We start from the raw sequence: 14,088 nt of genomic DNA, 5'->3' as shown, positions 1-14,088 counted from the left end.
CAGAGCGGCCCCTAAACTTACAAAGTGTGTCATCTAGGTCCCCAAACTTTCAAAATAATATATGAACTAAGCCCACGCTACGTCACGGATCTGGTATCCATATTTGTCTTAGTGTCAACATTAATATTCATATTCATATTCGTATTCAATTTTAGTCTAGATACTAAGTGTATCCATATACGATTTCTATAATTTTTCTATGTCCGATTCATTTGTATTTCAAAAAAATTGTCAACTACCCGACATTATCCATCCGCATATAACAAAGTACCTTGTAAAATCATCTAAATCTTATATCTATGACTAATTAGTAATGCAAATAATATCAATTTTAATATAGCAAAAATATGCTTCATTTAAACTATTTTAAACTTATATATGTGACTAATAACATTATATAATTATATTATTATTAATGATATATAAAGGTTAGTTTTAATATGGCTAATAACCATATTAAATTTTGATATGTTTAGTTATTGAAATGTTTATTATATATGTTTTTTTGATATATTTTAAACTATGTATGCAAATGTGCATTTTGAAAGTTTAAGGACCTAGATGGCACACTGCCAAAGTTTAGGGGCTGGTCAGCATCGCTGGTGCCAGCATGGACCGTGGTTAGCAAACGAGTCTAGTCTAGACCCGTTTGGACCTATGACGTATCCTGTGCCAAGTTTATGGACCAAGATGTGTATTTTAAGAGTTTGGAAACCTACATGACACCCTTCTAAACTAAGTTGGAGGGTTAATAGATTCCTTTATAATGGTCAATATGCATACGAATGTTACCCTTCTAAACTAAGTTGGAGGGTTAATAGATTCCTTTATAATTTGGTACAAATTTTGAATGTTTAGATTCCTATATTTTAGGACGGATGGAGGAAGAAATCTTGTATTCTCTAACCACTATTTTTTTCTAGAATATATATATTTTTAAAATCCTTCAAACATAGTAGATATTACAAGTATTTTGAATACAAATCCAGGCATATAACTAACATGCTTTCAAACTGAATAATGTAATGGTAGTTATTTATGCTGTGGTTCTTAATGTTTGACCAATGTTTGTTCTACGCAACGAAAACCCAGAGGAACTAATACTGTAGGGGCATACAAAAACTACACTACATAACTCATTATTTATATGAGTGATCTCTTAAATCAGCTCTAAGTTATGTGGAGATTCAACAAAGTCAACAGCACTGTACATCCCTAATTTCCAACAGAAAAGATCGAAACAGCTGTGTATCAGCTGAGATTAAAATAAAATTCGATCTTCCATGTTCTTCCGACCATAAATAGCCCCAACTTTCCTCACAACTGAACTAAACCGAACGCACAGGAGCACAGAGGGGAGGCAGAACATAAGTACAAAGAAGTGCAGCACTGCAGCCGTTGCTGCTCCTGGTCGACCTCGCCTCAGGTGTAAGGGGCAAAGGTGAGCCACAGGAACCAGAAAAAAATGGTCAGTCATTCTCATATGATACTCCCATGCTGCTGGAATCAACTGCGGTTCCTAGGGGTCTTCATGTATGCAGCAGGGAGGCTTTCGCAGCTAGAGTCAATAGCAGGGAGCATTCCTCAAGTAACGGGTCCTTGTTTGAGTTCTTTTTTGTCTGCACAGCGGTGGACATGGCACGCACAGGCCAGTGGACACAGCGGGAAAACGTAGTGGGGTCCTCTTCATCCATCTTCCATCATGTCCGCGTCTCAGCCTCTTCTTCCCAATTCTCCTAACCTACTGGGAGGTGATAATGAATACTCGCTGAAGAACAATCCTCTAAAACATCCACATCAACAGGGTAGCCCTTAATGAGTTCACCAGTCGTTTTACTCTCAAGGAAATCAAGGGGCAAGCCTCGACCTGTGTAGTTTCCTAGAACAGTCAACTCGACATCATAAACTTGTATACTATTCTGAAGGTCAGTGGGCTCACAGACAACACCTTCCACTCTTGTATCCAACCCAACAGCATCATTGTCTCGTGCGTGGCATTCCATTGTCCCTTCACACTCCAGTGGCAACAAATTCTCGTCGCTCTTGTGGTTTTCTTCAGATAAAGGACCAATAGGGGTGACAAGGCCAATGATTTCCATCTTGGATCTACGATCTCAGATATAAGGTATGCCCTGCTTACTACATTCAGTAGTTTGACCAATGGGTTTTGAGATCTGATCCTTTATGGATACAGAAGATCCACAAGTACTCAAATGCCCTGACAAAAAGAACAGTTAAACATTTGGTCTATGCTTCCTATGGAAGTTCAGAGGGTAATACATAAGATTCGGTATTACTTTCACCCATTTGCATATAAAATTTACATTGAAATACAAGATTAAAAGGAAGAACACAAAGCTACATACTCAACTAAATGAGCTGGCTGCTAAATCTGGAATACAAAATACGCTCTTTGAGATTGTTACCTTGAGTGGTTGCCGGGATTTCTCGATTTCAAGGGCATGAAGAATGGCCTCCTCTCTGTGAGCATATTTCTCTTCATTGTATATGTTATCTTTTGAACACTAGCTCCAACCTTGACATATTCTATACATTCGTCAAATTGTCCACACCAAAATGGCTTCACACACTTAGACTTCTCGAGATTATACTAATCACTGTGATAAAGTTCGAAATAGCAGTGAGATAAACATTTTCACAATTAGCTAGAAAAGAAGGGGGAACATCTAAAATATGAAGTGATAAACATTAATCTTTGAAAAGTGTGCTTTTGGGAAATTCAAAACAATCCACCTGAACAATGAAATATAGAATATTTATACACTTAATTAACAAATCAAAGAACTTCACCCCAATAAAGTTCAGAAACCAATTTGGATAGTCAGTTGCCTTAGCATCACCACATTTCTAACATACACGACACTTGGAGCATATATGCTAATATAACATATTGACATCTCCACATAATTGTAATCTACACCTCTTATTTTCAAGAAATTCACGATACCTTTTCCCCATTGGCATACATAGAAAGCATTAAGCATATTATCACCTAAATGATCCTTCTGATAGCTCTCCCACTTTAAGTTCACATCATGGAGGCAACTAGGGGGGCCACCAATTATAGGTAGCAAGAACAATTCCCTAGAAAATATAGCGCCATGCCATGGATCACCAGAACCAATTGTATCTACACACTGAAAAACTGAAAAAACACAGGAATGTAGGGAAATTGAACTGATTAACACTGACAGGTAAGTTGAAATCTTGGAGGGCATAGGGTTGTATGGACATGCTGCCGTCGGGACGGCCAAGAAGCTAGATGGGCGTGCCAGTGGAGCTCAGCAGGACAACACGGTACTTGGGCAGCTCTTTGGCTGCCAAGGATTCGTCCCAGTCACCAAGACCCATTGCGGCGGCACACCCAGATGACAGCATCGACCTTGGTGTCTGGCCCATCATGCCATGAGGCCAATAATCTTCTCTCTCACAGTGGCAGCCCCCCATTGCCTTATATACCAAAGGACATATCTCCCACAACCACCTCTGCCTCCACCTTCCCCCTCTTGCCCGCACCCAACCAAACTGATGAGGTTTTGAGCTATGTTGCCCAGATACGGATATATACCCTATACAATAAGTATCGGACATGCGGTTATGCTATTGTTAAAAAAAATGACACGGGATATAGCTAGTATATTTTAATACTAATAACCATTTATAAAATAACAAAGTAGCAGTAAGTTCAATAAGATCGACAAATAGAAATTTGGGAGAGTTCAGCATATAACTTATGTAACAACCTAATTCAGCAATTCATCTGTATTTTTTCGACTTTGTGACATGATTCGACGGTATGGATGGATGAAGGAAAAAAAAAGCCATACGAGATGGCTTAATGCTGTGCACACGGGGATTCGAACCGTGGTTGCTAGCTCAACTCTAACAGGAGCTAGCCAAACAGGCTCGAGTCCGCTTGCAGGATGGATGAAGAAAGAGAGAGAGAAAAGCAAGATGAGATGTTAAACAAAGAAGGGGACTGCAGATCACCATGGCCACCGAGATGAAGCAAGGAACGGCGAACTGCAGGGATGCCTGGGGTTGCTTTTTGGCAAAGCAGCAGACAAGAAAAGAGGGATAGCACTTCCCGGAGAAGAGGCTCACCGCCGGTCGTTTTTTTTCTGTAGATGGGGATCGCCGCCGGTCGTTATTTGCTGGAGAAGGAGCTCGCCGCCGGTTCGCTTTCTGCAGGAGAAGAGGCCCAGCGCCGGCTGCTTTTGCCGGAGAAGAAGCCGAGCGCCGGCCGCTTTTGCCGGAGAAGAAGCTCAGCGCCGGCTGTTCGCTCTAGGCGGGCAAGGAGAGTCGGAGAACAACGGAGGGAGAACGCGATTGCGGCGCGTCGCGCGTGGCAGCGAGCGATACGGTGGTCAGCATCTGTCATTGGGCTGGGCCTGTGAGTCCGTTTCCTGACCTCGGGCCGTGTCTAATTTTGGCGCATCTGTTATGCCGGATCCATCAGATCCAATGAACAACGGCAAAGACTGCCAGTTTCGTGGGCCTGGCCTATTAGTGGACTGGCCCATCCACAGTGGAGCGAGCCGTCCTAGTTCCTTCCTCTTCCGATTCACACCTCACCTCCTCCGGCGACGCCCGCAGCCGCCGCCGTGCGGCCCGCCTATCTCCAATCTTCCACCGCGCCGCCGCAGAGGTCCTGTCCTCACCTTCCCCGTAGGAAGCGGAAGTACAGCCAGCAGCGTCGCCACCAGCACCGATCATGGCCGGTACAAACCAAATCCTGAAGCCCCTTCCTTCCTCCGCTTTGCTCTTGCTGCTAACCGCGTCTTTGCTTGTGTATGGTTGCGATGGGCGGCGGCGCGGGAAGACTACGAGCAGGAGCAGGAGATGGAGGTGGAGGCGCTGCAGGCCATCCTCATGGACGACATCAAGGGTTTTACTGCTTCCTCCAAGCTTTTTGTTTTGGGGATTCGTGCTGTCGATTCCAATTTCTTGTCCAAATTTGATCGTTGTTATGTTGCGTGTTGGTGCTGATGCAGAGATCGACCCAAGTGAGAGTGGGATCGCCACCACCGCCCGGTGCTTCCAGATCCTACTCTCTCCTCAGGTAACTCCTAACCGAGTGCAGCATGTGAGTGTGTGATACGGCTGCACTTTGTTAGAACTCCATGTGTTCCAGTGAGGAATGTGGCAAGGTTGAGAGCTGTGCATTTAAGCTTTAGGGAGTTCGGAGAGAATTGAATTAGGCTCTTTTGATGTTTATTTTCCAAATATGCTATTGATTTCCTAAAAAAACCCCACTGATTACCTGTTTACTACTACTGGCAGGACGATGATTTTGACGAGTCAGCTTATGTCCCAGGTAAAACTAAATTTGTAGATATGCACATATATGATCGTGATTATCAATCAACTCTCAATGTTCTAGAACATCATGCATGTACCGGATTGCTGTCTGGCTTCAATTTGCAGTTGAACTAGCCCTGATTTTTGCGCACACTGAGAAGTACCCTGATGAACCTCCGCTACTGAATGTCAAAAGGTTCTGCCATTAAATTCTAGTCTTGGTTACAGTCCATGGTTATTTTGGCATAATATGTGTGCTGAATGCTGATTGTCTAATTATTGCATTGGATCGGAGCATATCTGTGCAGTGTACGAGGGATTAAACCACATGATCTTGCATCCCTGAAGGAAAAGCTTGAGCAAGAGGTATGCAAAATACCCAACTCCAAGTTTGGCGTCAATCTGACATAGCTATAACTGTTAACTGTGCGAAAGTGAAAGTGTGAAACAATTCTTTTTTTAGTTGAAATAATTCGCATTGAACCAAAAAAGCAAGGACAGTTAGTATAGTCTTATATAGCAGAGAACTTGTAGAAAGGTCATGTGAATTAATTCAAGTCTTATCAATGACATCCGTTTTGAGATTTGGCTGGATCTTGTGCTCCAATATGACCAGAGCATGTTAGAAGTTTCTAATTGGTTATGACTTGTGAGTTCCTCACATTATCACTTATCAACCTGATATGTCACATTGTATCATGTTGAATATCCCATCATTTAGGCAACGGAGAATCTTGGCATGGCTATGGTCTACACTCTTGTTTCATCAGCCAAAGAGTGGCTAAGTGAGAAATATGGTCAGAATGGTGGTGATGAGGAACCTGAAGAAACTGAAGCAGAAGAAGAGGAGGTATACACCTATTCACTTGTCTGTTCTGCATTTTCTTTTATATGAACTGTAGGAACTGGGTTCAGCTGTAGCAAGTGGAGACGTTGAATTGGCTGTGGTTCATGAAATTAATCCAGGCTTGTTCTGGTATGGTTGGTTTCCAATCTGAGACCACCTTTTGGTGATTTTGTTTAGAATCCTGCTGGATGCTGCATTTTTGGAATTTAGTGCTTGATTGGTTGTGTCCTACTGAGCCACTTGCGCAATCAAATTTCAAAGTTACATATTGTATCATGCTATCATGGATTATTTCCCTTTCAGCAAGTATAATTTATAACTGATGAAAAGTATTTGGTCTGCATGCTAGGTTATTATACCACATGGTGAAGCTGTTACTGTGGAGAGCTTTCTGGCTTGGAGAGAACGTTTTGAAGCTGAGTTGGCCTTACAGCGTGCTAAGTAAACTTCCTATTTTGTTTACATATTAAGTTTTCTCGATGATTACATGGAATCTCTTGTTTACTTGTGATATCTTACATATAATGGTGTTTGATTCCATATATTATATAAGTATCCAAATGTGTGTTTAGATGATCTTTTGCATTTTCTGGGCCATGCAGACTTATGCCAGATTCAGCTCTTACAGCCCCAAAGGAAAAGAAACTCACTGGACGGCAGTATTTTGAAAGTGGAAGGCATGCAGTGGTTCGTTATCCCAGATAATAAAACCTTTCCTCTTAAGGCTTGTTTGGATGCACTCGCATTTCAGTTATTCACATGAATCCATGTATGTGTTGGATTTACATATGTGTCTTAAGTTTTACTTTACATGAAACCATCTTTTCAGAAAGGAGCAAGCACAGTTGCTGATGAAGATGAAGAAGAGGAGGAAGACACTGAATTCGATGATGATTTTGAAGGTAAAACTTCATCTGGAAAACTCATTGTTTATGACATTAGATGTACTTTGCCAGTGCAACCTATCTTACATAACTTGTTGCCCTAATTTGGTACAGACGATGAAGAGGACATGCTTGAGCATTATTTAGCCGAACAATCAGGGAAGTCAACAGCTTAACCTTCGAGGCCAAACAAAGTACATTTTCAGGCACAGCTTTACCTTAGGAAGCCAAATGTGGTTATATGTTGCAAGTGTAGCTCTAGAGCCCACTATTTTGCGAGGCTTCTCTATCATTTGGTTGTATCTGAGTGGATGCTTTCAAGCTCTATCAAGGGGGCTCTGGGTTCTCATAAATATATAAGCTGAAGGAGTTAGAAGATCAAGCTTCCTAATACTTCGCTGTATAGTTTACTGTATTTTTTGATTGGCTACTACATGTGTGTTTTGCCTTGTGGAGCATGTTGCATGCTTGGGACAAAACTTGATAGTAATTTATGGAAAGATATTGAAAACTCCTATCTCTAAAAATTTAAAGATCTCAATTTTCCTGAGAATCATGCGGGGCAAAAAAGCCTAAAGTTCTAGCCTTCGAGTATTTGATGGACATGGGAATGTAATAATACATAAATCGTGTCAGTGGTTGACCTAATAATACTACTCCCGTTCCAAATAATACTACTCCCTCTGTTCCAAATTGTGTCATTTTTTCATCCTATGCCAATCTTCTCTACTTTGAAAGTGTTCAGAAAAATATATTAAATTTATAAGTTCAAATAAATACACTATCAGAACATATTTTATAGGAAATTTAATGAAATCAATTTGGTGTTACAGACGACGGTGCGACTAGAGACTTTGCATGCAAATGAGTTCCTTCTATCAACTTTCCATTGACATTTACGTTCATAGCAATGGGTGATACACCGGTGATCTACATCCTCAGCTCTTCTTAATTGTACCACAAAACTGGCTTTCTTTCCGGCACCTTAGTTGTACACATTTCTAGCATAAACAAGGGTGAATGAATCCTAGTTACTCCCTGTTTTGTAGCGCTTCATGATTTGTGCAGCACTACTCAAGGTTTAAGCATCGAAGCACTTCTAGTCATCAGAAGACTTTTTTTTCCCCCTCGCATTTGCAGGAAGCTCCAGTTGAAGCTTCTTGACAGAATCAAAGGCCTAACTAAACACATCCCTGGTCAGCCATGGCTTGCGCAATATTAAGGAAAGCACAAATGTTCGCGCCATGGACCAAAGACCTACATGGAGAGACAGGGGGATCAGCTTCTCGACTGAAACTAAGTGAAAGCATCGTCTGATTTTGCAAAGCACAAGAAAACAAACTCGGGGCTCTCTTTCATGATCCCGTAATCTTGAGCAGCTTTGACCTGACCTTTCATATGTTTGCTTTATTGCATCCTGCTTAAATCCAAAAGAAAAAAAGAGAGAACTCAGAAGGTATCACAACTGGGAAGCAGAAGGGGAAAAAATGCCAATGGCACTAGTCAGGAGCAGCAGAGTTTACTTGAATTTTATTCTCAAAATCCTCCACTGACAACTGCATCAAATTAAACTCTGGATTCAATTCAAGCTCTCCAAGTGCTACCTGTTATTTCAAGAGACAAGCATAAATTGTGATAACGGAGAAAACACAACAGTCTCAAGCTCTATAGATAGGATATACAGATATATAATGACTTCAGCCTACAAATACTAGTCATTAAAGTCATACAAGTGAAAAGTGCAGCAATGATAGACATGAAAAATGACGCTCTTAAATTTTTACGCTTAAAGAAGCTACAAAATTGTTCTACTATCATCTCACACCAGGACATGTGAATGGATTTGTAAGAGCAGTCAAGCAGTGCATTACCCCACCAGCAGCAGTTGCCTTTGCTGGAGCAACAATAACTTTTGCCTTTCTTAGGATATCAACAGCTTGAACAGTGCATGGCATATTTGAACCTGCAGTTGGCAACATATTTTAATCAGCATATGATAAATATAAAAATTTAAAACAGAAACTGAAATTGAAATGACAAAATTCAAAACTCCATACATTCGACAAGAACACGACAACCAGAGTTGATGATTGCAACGGCCTCCTCTTGGTCAATCTCATTATGTGATGCACAAGGGAATGCAACATCACACTGCTTGCTCCATGGTTTTGCATCATCAATATACTTGGCATGTGGATACGATTTCAAGTACTCCCTGTTTGAATAAATGCAGAAAGAGATCTAAAAAACTCCACATGTACAATCTAAAAATAAGGGAAAGGCATGTACGCACTTGAGGCTCTTTTGCTGAGCCTTAATATCCCTTAGAAGTGAATATTTCATATAATCGAACCCATCTTCATCTAACAAATATCCCTTTGAATCTGGAACAGTATAACAATCAGCCCTTCATTAAAAATGCTATAGTTATCTTAACATGACTATTTTTCTATAGTAGGTACGCTTAAAATCTACCTAACAAACAATTTGGCAAGCAATAAATATTCCTATGAACAAATTCAAACCTTAAAAAACACTTATAGTGCAATTGAAGGAAAGCTAAAAAAAGGGCGTACCCAGTGTAGAGAGCTCCCGCTCGCGGGGTCTGGGGAAGGGTGTCAGTGGCATGCCTTACCCTCGCCTATGCAATGCGAGGAGACCGCGACTCGAACCCGGGACCTTCCGGTCACAGGCGGTAAGACTCTACCGCTTGCACCAGGCCCGCCCTTCAATTCAAGGAAAGCTAGCAGGCGCAAAAACCTATCGGAAGAATACTTGTATATAGACCTGTATTTCTATTTTGAAATCATATACGAGCAATGTTAACTTCTACATATTAATGATGTGAAATTGTATGTCAAGGATAGGCACAGTGGCAAACACGTATGAGTAGACATGATAAATCCACCTAATTCAAGGCACATCTGATGCCAATAATAATATTGATGCAATTCCAAACCATGTATATCCTGTGTAATCAGTCCAAAGAAACCTTTGAGTCTGTATACCTGAGACAGTAACAGGAATGGCTCCACAAGGCAAAAGCTTTTCCAAAACATGCATTGCTATCTTTCCAGAACCACTGATCACACATCTGCAGAAAACATTGCATAGTATGAAACTAACAAAAGGCTAAATTATAACGAAGAAAAACTCAATGGATCTCAGTAAGAAACCTTAATCCTTTAAGCTCTTTGTTCATTTCAGCAAGTAAAAGACGCGCAAAAAACACCTGCACGGACAGAATGGTTTCATATGGTGTTTCACTTTGAACATGGACAATGGTCCAGTCAACACATGCAACAGAAATATTACTTGTGAAACAACTATGGTACCCACAAAACACAATCTCCAGCCAAACGAAAATTTAAGGTAGCACTTTACCAGCCCGTATCCAGTAGCTTCTGTTCGAAAACTTGACCCTGACCAGAAAATTTTAGGTCCTGTAAAATTTCCCTGCATAAGCACGACAGTTGAAATCTACAGACAAGAGAGAACTGATGAACAAAGTGGAAGCAGAAACTAAACAAATAGCCTCATAACCCCCCGCCCCCTACACTGAGGATGTATCCACAATTTCCCATAATCTAAATTCTGGATATGATGGACTTCAGAACCACCAGTCTACCTGAAAATGACCAGAAAGGCGTCTATACTGCCCAAAAAGGTAACCCATTTCCCTTGGACCAACACCAATATCTTCAGCGGGAAAATCCTGGACCAAAAGATCGAAGTCTGAAATACTACTAGAGACTAAGAACAGTCACTGATTCATTTAACTAATATAGAGATGAATAACTCCAATAACTGAGTATCATGTTTAACTGGGAAGTACCTGATCAGGGCCCAAATATCTATACAGCTCATCCATGAAACTTTGGCAAAAGCGCATTATCTAACAGGACAAGATTTTGAGATTTACATGCAACAAAAAATGTTATTGTCCTGAGGAATCAAAATACGGTACACACACCTCATTATCACTTTTACCCTTTGGATCAAAATCACTTCCTCCAGCAGCACCTCCAAGTTTATATAGTGACAAAGCATTCTTCAAAGTCTGTATGGAAGAAACACAATGACAGGATAGAATGTTAAAGTTCTGCCATAAGCAACGTAAACATAAAAAATGCATCCATTAAGCAAATCACACCCATGGCTTCAAAATCAGATGTGGCTAAGCAAAGGCTGCAAGTTATTAGCATCACAAATGCACTTCATAGTTCACCTAGAGTGGTACTTCAACCTATGGCAATGTCTTTCTTGTAAACAAGGAAAAAACCAATAGCTTATGTGTTGTAGCATGAAAGTGAATTTTAGACAAGTATAGTATTACATGTTCAAAGGCCAGAAACTTTGCCACACTTAAGCTCATGGATGGGTGAAACCGAAGACCACCCCTGCATGGACCTAACGCCTGACTGAATTGCACACGGAAACCTCTATTGACATGTGCTTCACCTCTGTCATCAATCCATGGCACTCTGAAGATAAAGCATCTCTCAGGTTCCAACAAACGCTCCAAAATTTGAATATATCTGAAACATTATCAAATGAAACTATGTTATACTGAAGGTTTAGGCATATTATTTCTAAGGGATGGAGGGAGATTTGAAGAATTACTGGGTATTCTTCACCAAAACAGGTTCTAAGGAATGAACCACCTCCTGGATGGACTGTATATATTCAGCTTCATGGGGATCCCTCCTTAGGACACATTCAAGTATTGATGCTGCTGTTTTTGATAAAGCTGGAATAGACAATTCAAAATTAAGATAAAAAAATGAGCAAGGTCATATATCTAGAGTTGTTGGATCGTTGCAAGGGATATAATATCATTCAGTCATTTTGGTTTGATAGAGAACGGAGCACACTGGGATAGAGGGCATAAAAAGCACAGATGATGACATCACATATCATATATAGTTATAAATAACAGTAACTTCAAGGCAAACTGGTAATTCCACTCCAATAAGGAAATAAAACTGGAATATATAAATAACAATAACTTCAAGGTGAACTGGTAATTCCACTCCAAAAAGAAAATAAAAGTGGAATATCTGCTTCATGCTATGTTCATTTTCTAGTAGAACATAAAGCACTTGCCAACTATGTACCAAAGTAACAGATATGGTCATATTAGCATTGTCTCTTCAATTGGACATTTAGTTATAGGATTTCCTTGTTATTGGACATGAATATGCTACACACTTACACAGAACAGAATAAAAAATGTGATATCTTGAAAACCATGTTATCTACTTCTCACAATGCAGCAATACACAATTAAAACTGAAAGTTAACATATTTCCTGGAATATCCAAATAATACACTAATTTTAGAAACTAATTTATTACACATTGCCTAGTCCTTACATCTGTTCCAAGGTGAAACTTGAGTATTAACTGTGGAAGCTGGGTCAACAAGCCGACAACACCAACCTTTGACATAGACCGGCCTCTCGATCTCGGGAGGCTGCAACTTCTCCTTGGAGGCCATCTGCAACCGGAGCGCCTCCTTATGCAACAAGCTATTGTTGTGCTCCTCAAGCGCACTCATCTGCATATTCCTGCTTCCCTCGTTGCCATATGGATTCCGGCGGTGCTTCCGGCCGTACTCCTTGCACACCGAGCAGAAGATCCTGGTGGTGTTGTCGTGCACGGCGACGTAGGCCCACTTGTAGGTGTCCGCCCACTCCTCCCGCCATTTCTTCACCACCTTCTTCTTCTTCTTGGTGTGCCCCGACGGCTGCCTGAGCATCCCGTCATGCTCTTCCTCCCCCTGCGCCAGGTGCTGCTGCTGCGGCGCCAGCCCGTCCGCCGCGCCGGTCTGCGAACACGGGATGAGGAGGCTCTTGTGGTCGTCGGCGTGGACGACGGTGTCGTGCGTGGACGTGACGGTCACTAAGGAAGCCCCGGAGAACGAGGGGTCGTCGCCGGGGCCGATCTCGAGGTCGATCTCCTCGCCGATGCCGCGCACCATGAGGTGGTGCTGATGCTGCCGCTGCGCCTGCCGAAGCAGGTTGATTTCGTCCATCGAGTTCATGAGCGCGCTCGCTGCATCATGCGCAGACGCGATACCGGCGCCAGCCGGAAACCGAGAGAATCCGGCTCCGATTGCGGCTACCGGAATGGGGATTTTGGCGCTAGGGTTTGGAGAATTCGGCGAGTCCGGCTGACGGGGATAAAGCGGGTGCAGAAGAAGGCTTCGATCAGGAAGGAGGATGACAGGGAGCGTCCGTGAGCCGCAGCGGAGACTGCGGTGGACGAGGGCCAGCAGAAACTGCCGCGGCGGCCGCTGAGCGAGCGGTGAGGCTAGTGTTCCGACAAGGCCGCAGCAAACAGTCACGACAATTTGCCGCGACCGTTGGTCGGTTCCGAACGGCTCAGGGTCCTGTTTAGTTTCTACGGGCTCCTAAAATTCCCGTCACATAGAATTTTTAGATAGATGTATGGAGTATTAAATATAGACTAATTACAAAACTAATTATACAACTTGTGATTAATTTACGAGACGAATTTTTTAAACCTAATTAGTCTATGATTTGACAACGTGGTGCTATAGTAAACATGTGTTAATGACAGATTAATTAGGCTTAAAAAATCGTCTCGCAAATTAGCCTCCATCTATGCAATTAATTTTGTAATTAATCTACATTTAATGCTCTTTATTAATATCTAAACATTCGATGTGAGATAAATTTTAGGAGCGACTAAAGAACCAAACACTCTCTCAGATCAGCCCGTAACTACCGCGGTAGCTCCGATGTAAATGTACTTAACATGTGGCTCTAGATCCAAGATTCTCCGGAGCTATAAATGATCAGCTCTAAGAAATCTTAGAGCTACAACTCTATGGAAATTGGCCTAAGGCCATATTTGGCAGACCTCTAGCTCTGCGAAATCCATAGATTTCTCGAGTTGGTCACTGTAGCTCTAAGAATTGCAGACATGTTAAGTGCATTTTTTTTGCTTTAGTATTGGCAAGCTTTGATTTTGGCTCATGATTTTGGTTGGATAAAAATTAGAAACCAAC

The 14,088-nt window shown here is 41.6% G+C and overlaps 2 protein-coding genes and 1 pseudogene across 4 annotated transcripts; 1 reads left to right on the top strand and 2 right to left on the bottom strand.

The window, feature by feature from the left end:
* Window positions 1-1,118: 1,118 nt before the first annotated feature.
* Window positions 1,119-4,397, bottom strand: LOC136450039 (uncharacterized; annotated as a pseudogene).
* Window positions 4,398-4,588: 191 nt separating this feature from the next.
* Window positions 4,589-7,580, top strand: LOC136450038 (uncharacterized). Its single transcript, XM_066450299.1, has 11 exons — window positions 4,589-4,742; window positions 4,844-4,909; window positions 5,016-5,083; window positions 5,305-5,338; window positions 5,449-5,518; window positions 5,631-5,688; window positions 6,044-6,172; window positions 6,519-6,610; window positions 6,772-6,856; window positions 6,999-7,071; window positions 7,168-7,580. Exons 1-11 carry the CDS (start codon window positions 4,736-4,738, stop codon window positions 7,227-7,229), a joined length of 744 nt encoding a protein of 247 aa, XP_066306396.1. The 5' UTR covers window positions 4,589-4,735; the 3' UTR covers window positions 7,230-7,580.
* Window positions 7,581-7,906: 326 nt separating this feature from the next.
* On the bottom strand, window positions 7,907-13,418 carry LOC136450037 (uncharacterized). Of its 3 annotated transcripts, none has more exons than XM_066450296.1 (15): window positions 12,495-13,418; window positions 11,677-11,803; window positions 11,390-11,591; window positions 11,027-11,113; window positions 10,889-10,948; window positions 10,682-10,768; window positions 10,438-10,509; window positions 10,230-10,285; window positions 10,062-10,147; window positions 9,347-9,437; window positions 9,111-9,268; window positions 8,925-9,016; window positions 8,577-8,657; window positions 8,396-8,473; window positions 7,907-8,310 (listed from the first exon to the last, which is right to left on the bottom strand). In XM_066450296.1, the coding sequence occupies exons 1-15, from the start codon at window positions 13,096-13,098 to the stop codon at window positions 8,272-8,274; spliced, it is 1,920 nt and encodes a 639-aa protein (XP_066306393.1). In that variant the 5' UTR covers window positions 13,099-13,418; the 3' UTR covers window positions 7,907-8,271. The 3 variants fall into 3 exon arrangements, with proteins under 3 accessions (XP_066306393.1, XP_066306394.1, XP_066306395.1); XM_066450297.1 differs by having other exon boundaries at window positions 8,396-8,470; window positions 12,495-13,414; XM_066450298.1 differs by lacking the exons at window positions 10,682-10,768; window positions 10,889-10,948.
* Window positions 13,419-14,088: the final 670 nt, after the last annotated feature.

Source organism: Miscanthus floridulus, chromosome 5, assembly GCF_019320115.1.
Source record: "Miscanthus floridulus cultivar M001 chromosome 5, ASM1932011v1, whole genome shotgun sequence".
NCBI classification, from domain to species: Eukaryota; Viridiplantae; Streptophyta; class Magnoliopsida; order Poales; family Poaceae; genus Miscanthus; species Miscanthus floridulus.
Note: the sequence above shows the minus strand (reverse complement) of the source record. Positions and strands in the feature narration are given on the sequence as shown.

What these genes read in the sequence shown, in the direction of transcription:
- LOC136450038 (XM_066450299.1), top strand. An exon ending in AGATCCTACTCTCTCCTCAG is followed by an intron (nt 5,084 to 5,304) that starts GTAACTCCTAAC and finishes TACTACTGGCAG; the next exon opens with GACGATGATTTTGACGAGTC. An exon ending in AGGAAAAGCTTGAGCAAGAG is followed by an intron (nt 5,689 to 6,043) that starts GTATGCAAAATA and finishes CCCATCATTTAG; the next exon opens with GCAACGGAGAATCTTGGCAT.
- LOC136450037 (XM_066450296.1), bottom strand. Translation starts at nt 13,098, where the DNA reads ATGAACTCGATGGACGAAATCAACCTGCTTCGGCAGGCGCAGCGGCAG. An exon ending in AAGCTACTGGATACGGGCTG is followed by an intron (nt 10,286 to 10,437) that starts GTAAAGTGCTAC and finishes CTGTCCGTGCAG; the next exon opens with GTGTTTTTTGCGCGTCTTTT. An exon ending in ATTTTGAGAATAAAATTCAA is followed by an intron (nt 8,474 to 8,576) that starts GTAAACTCTGCT and finishes TTTGGATTTAAG; the next exon opens with CAGGATGCAATAAAGCAAAC.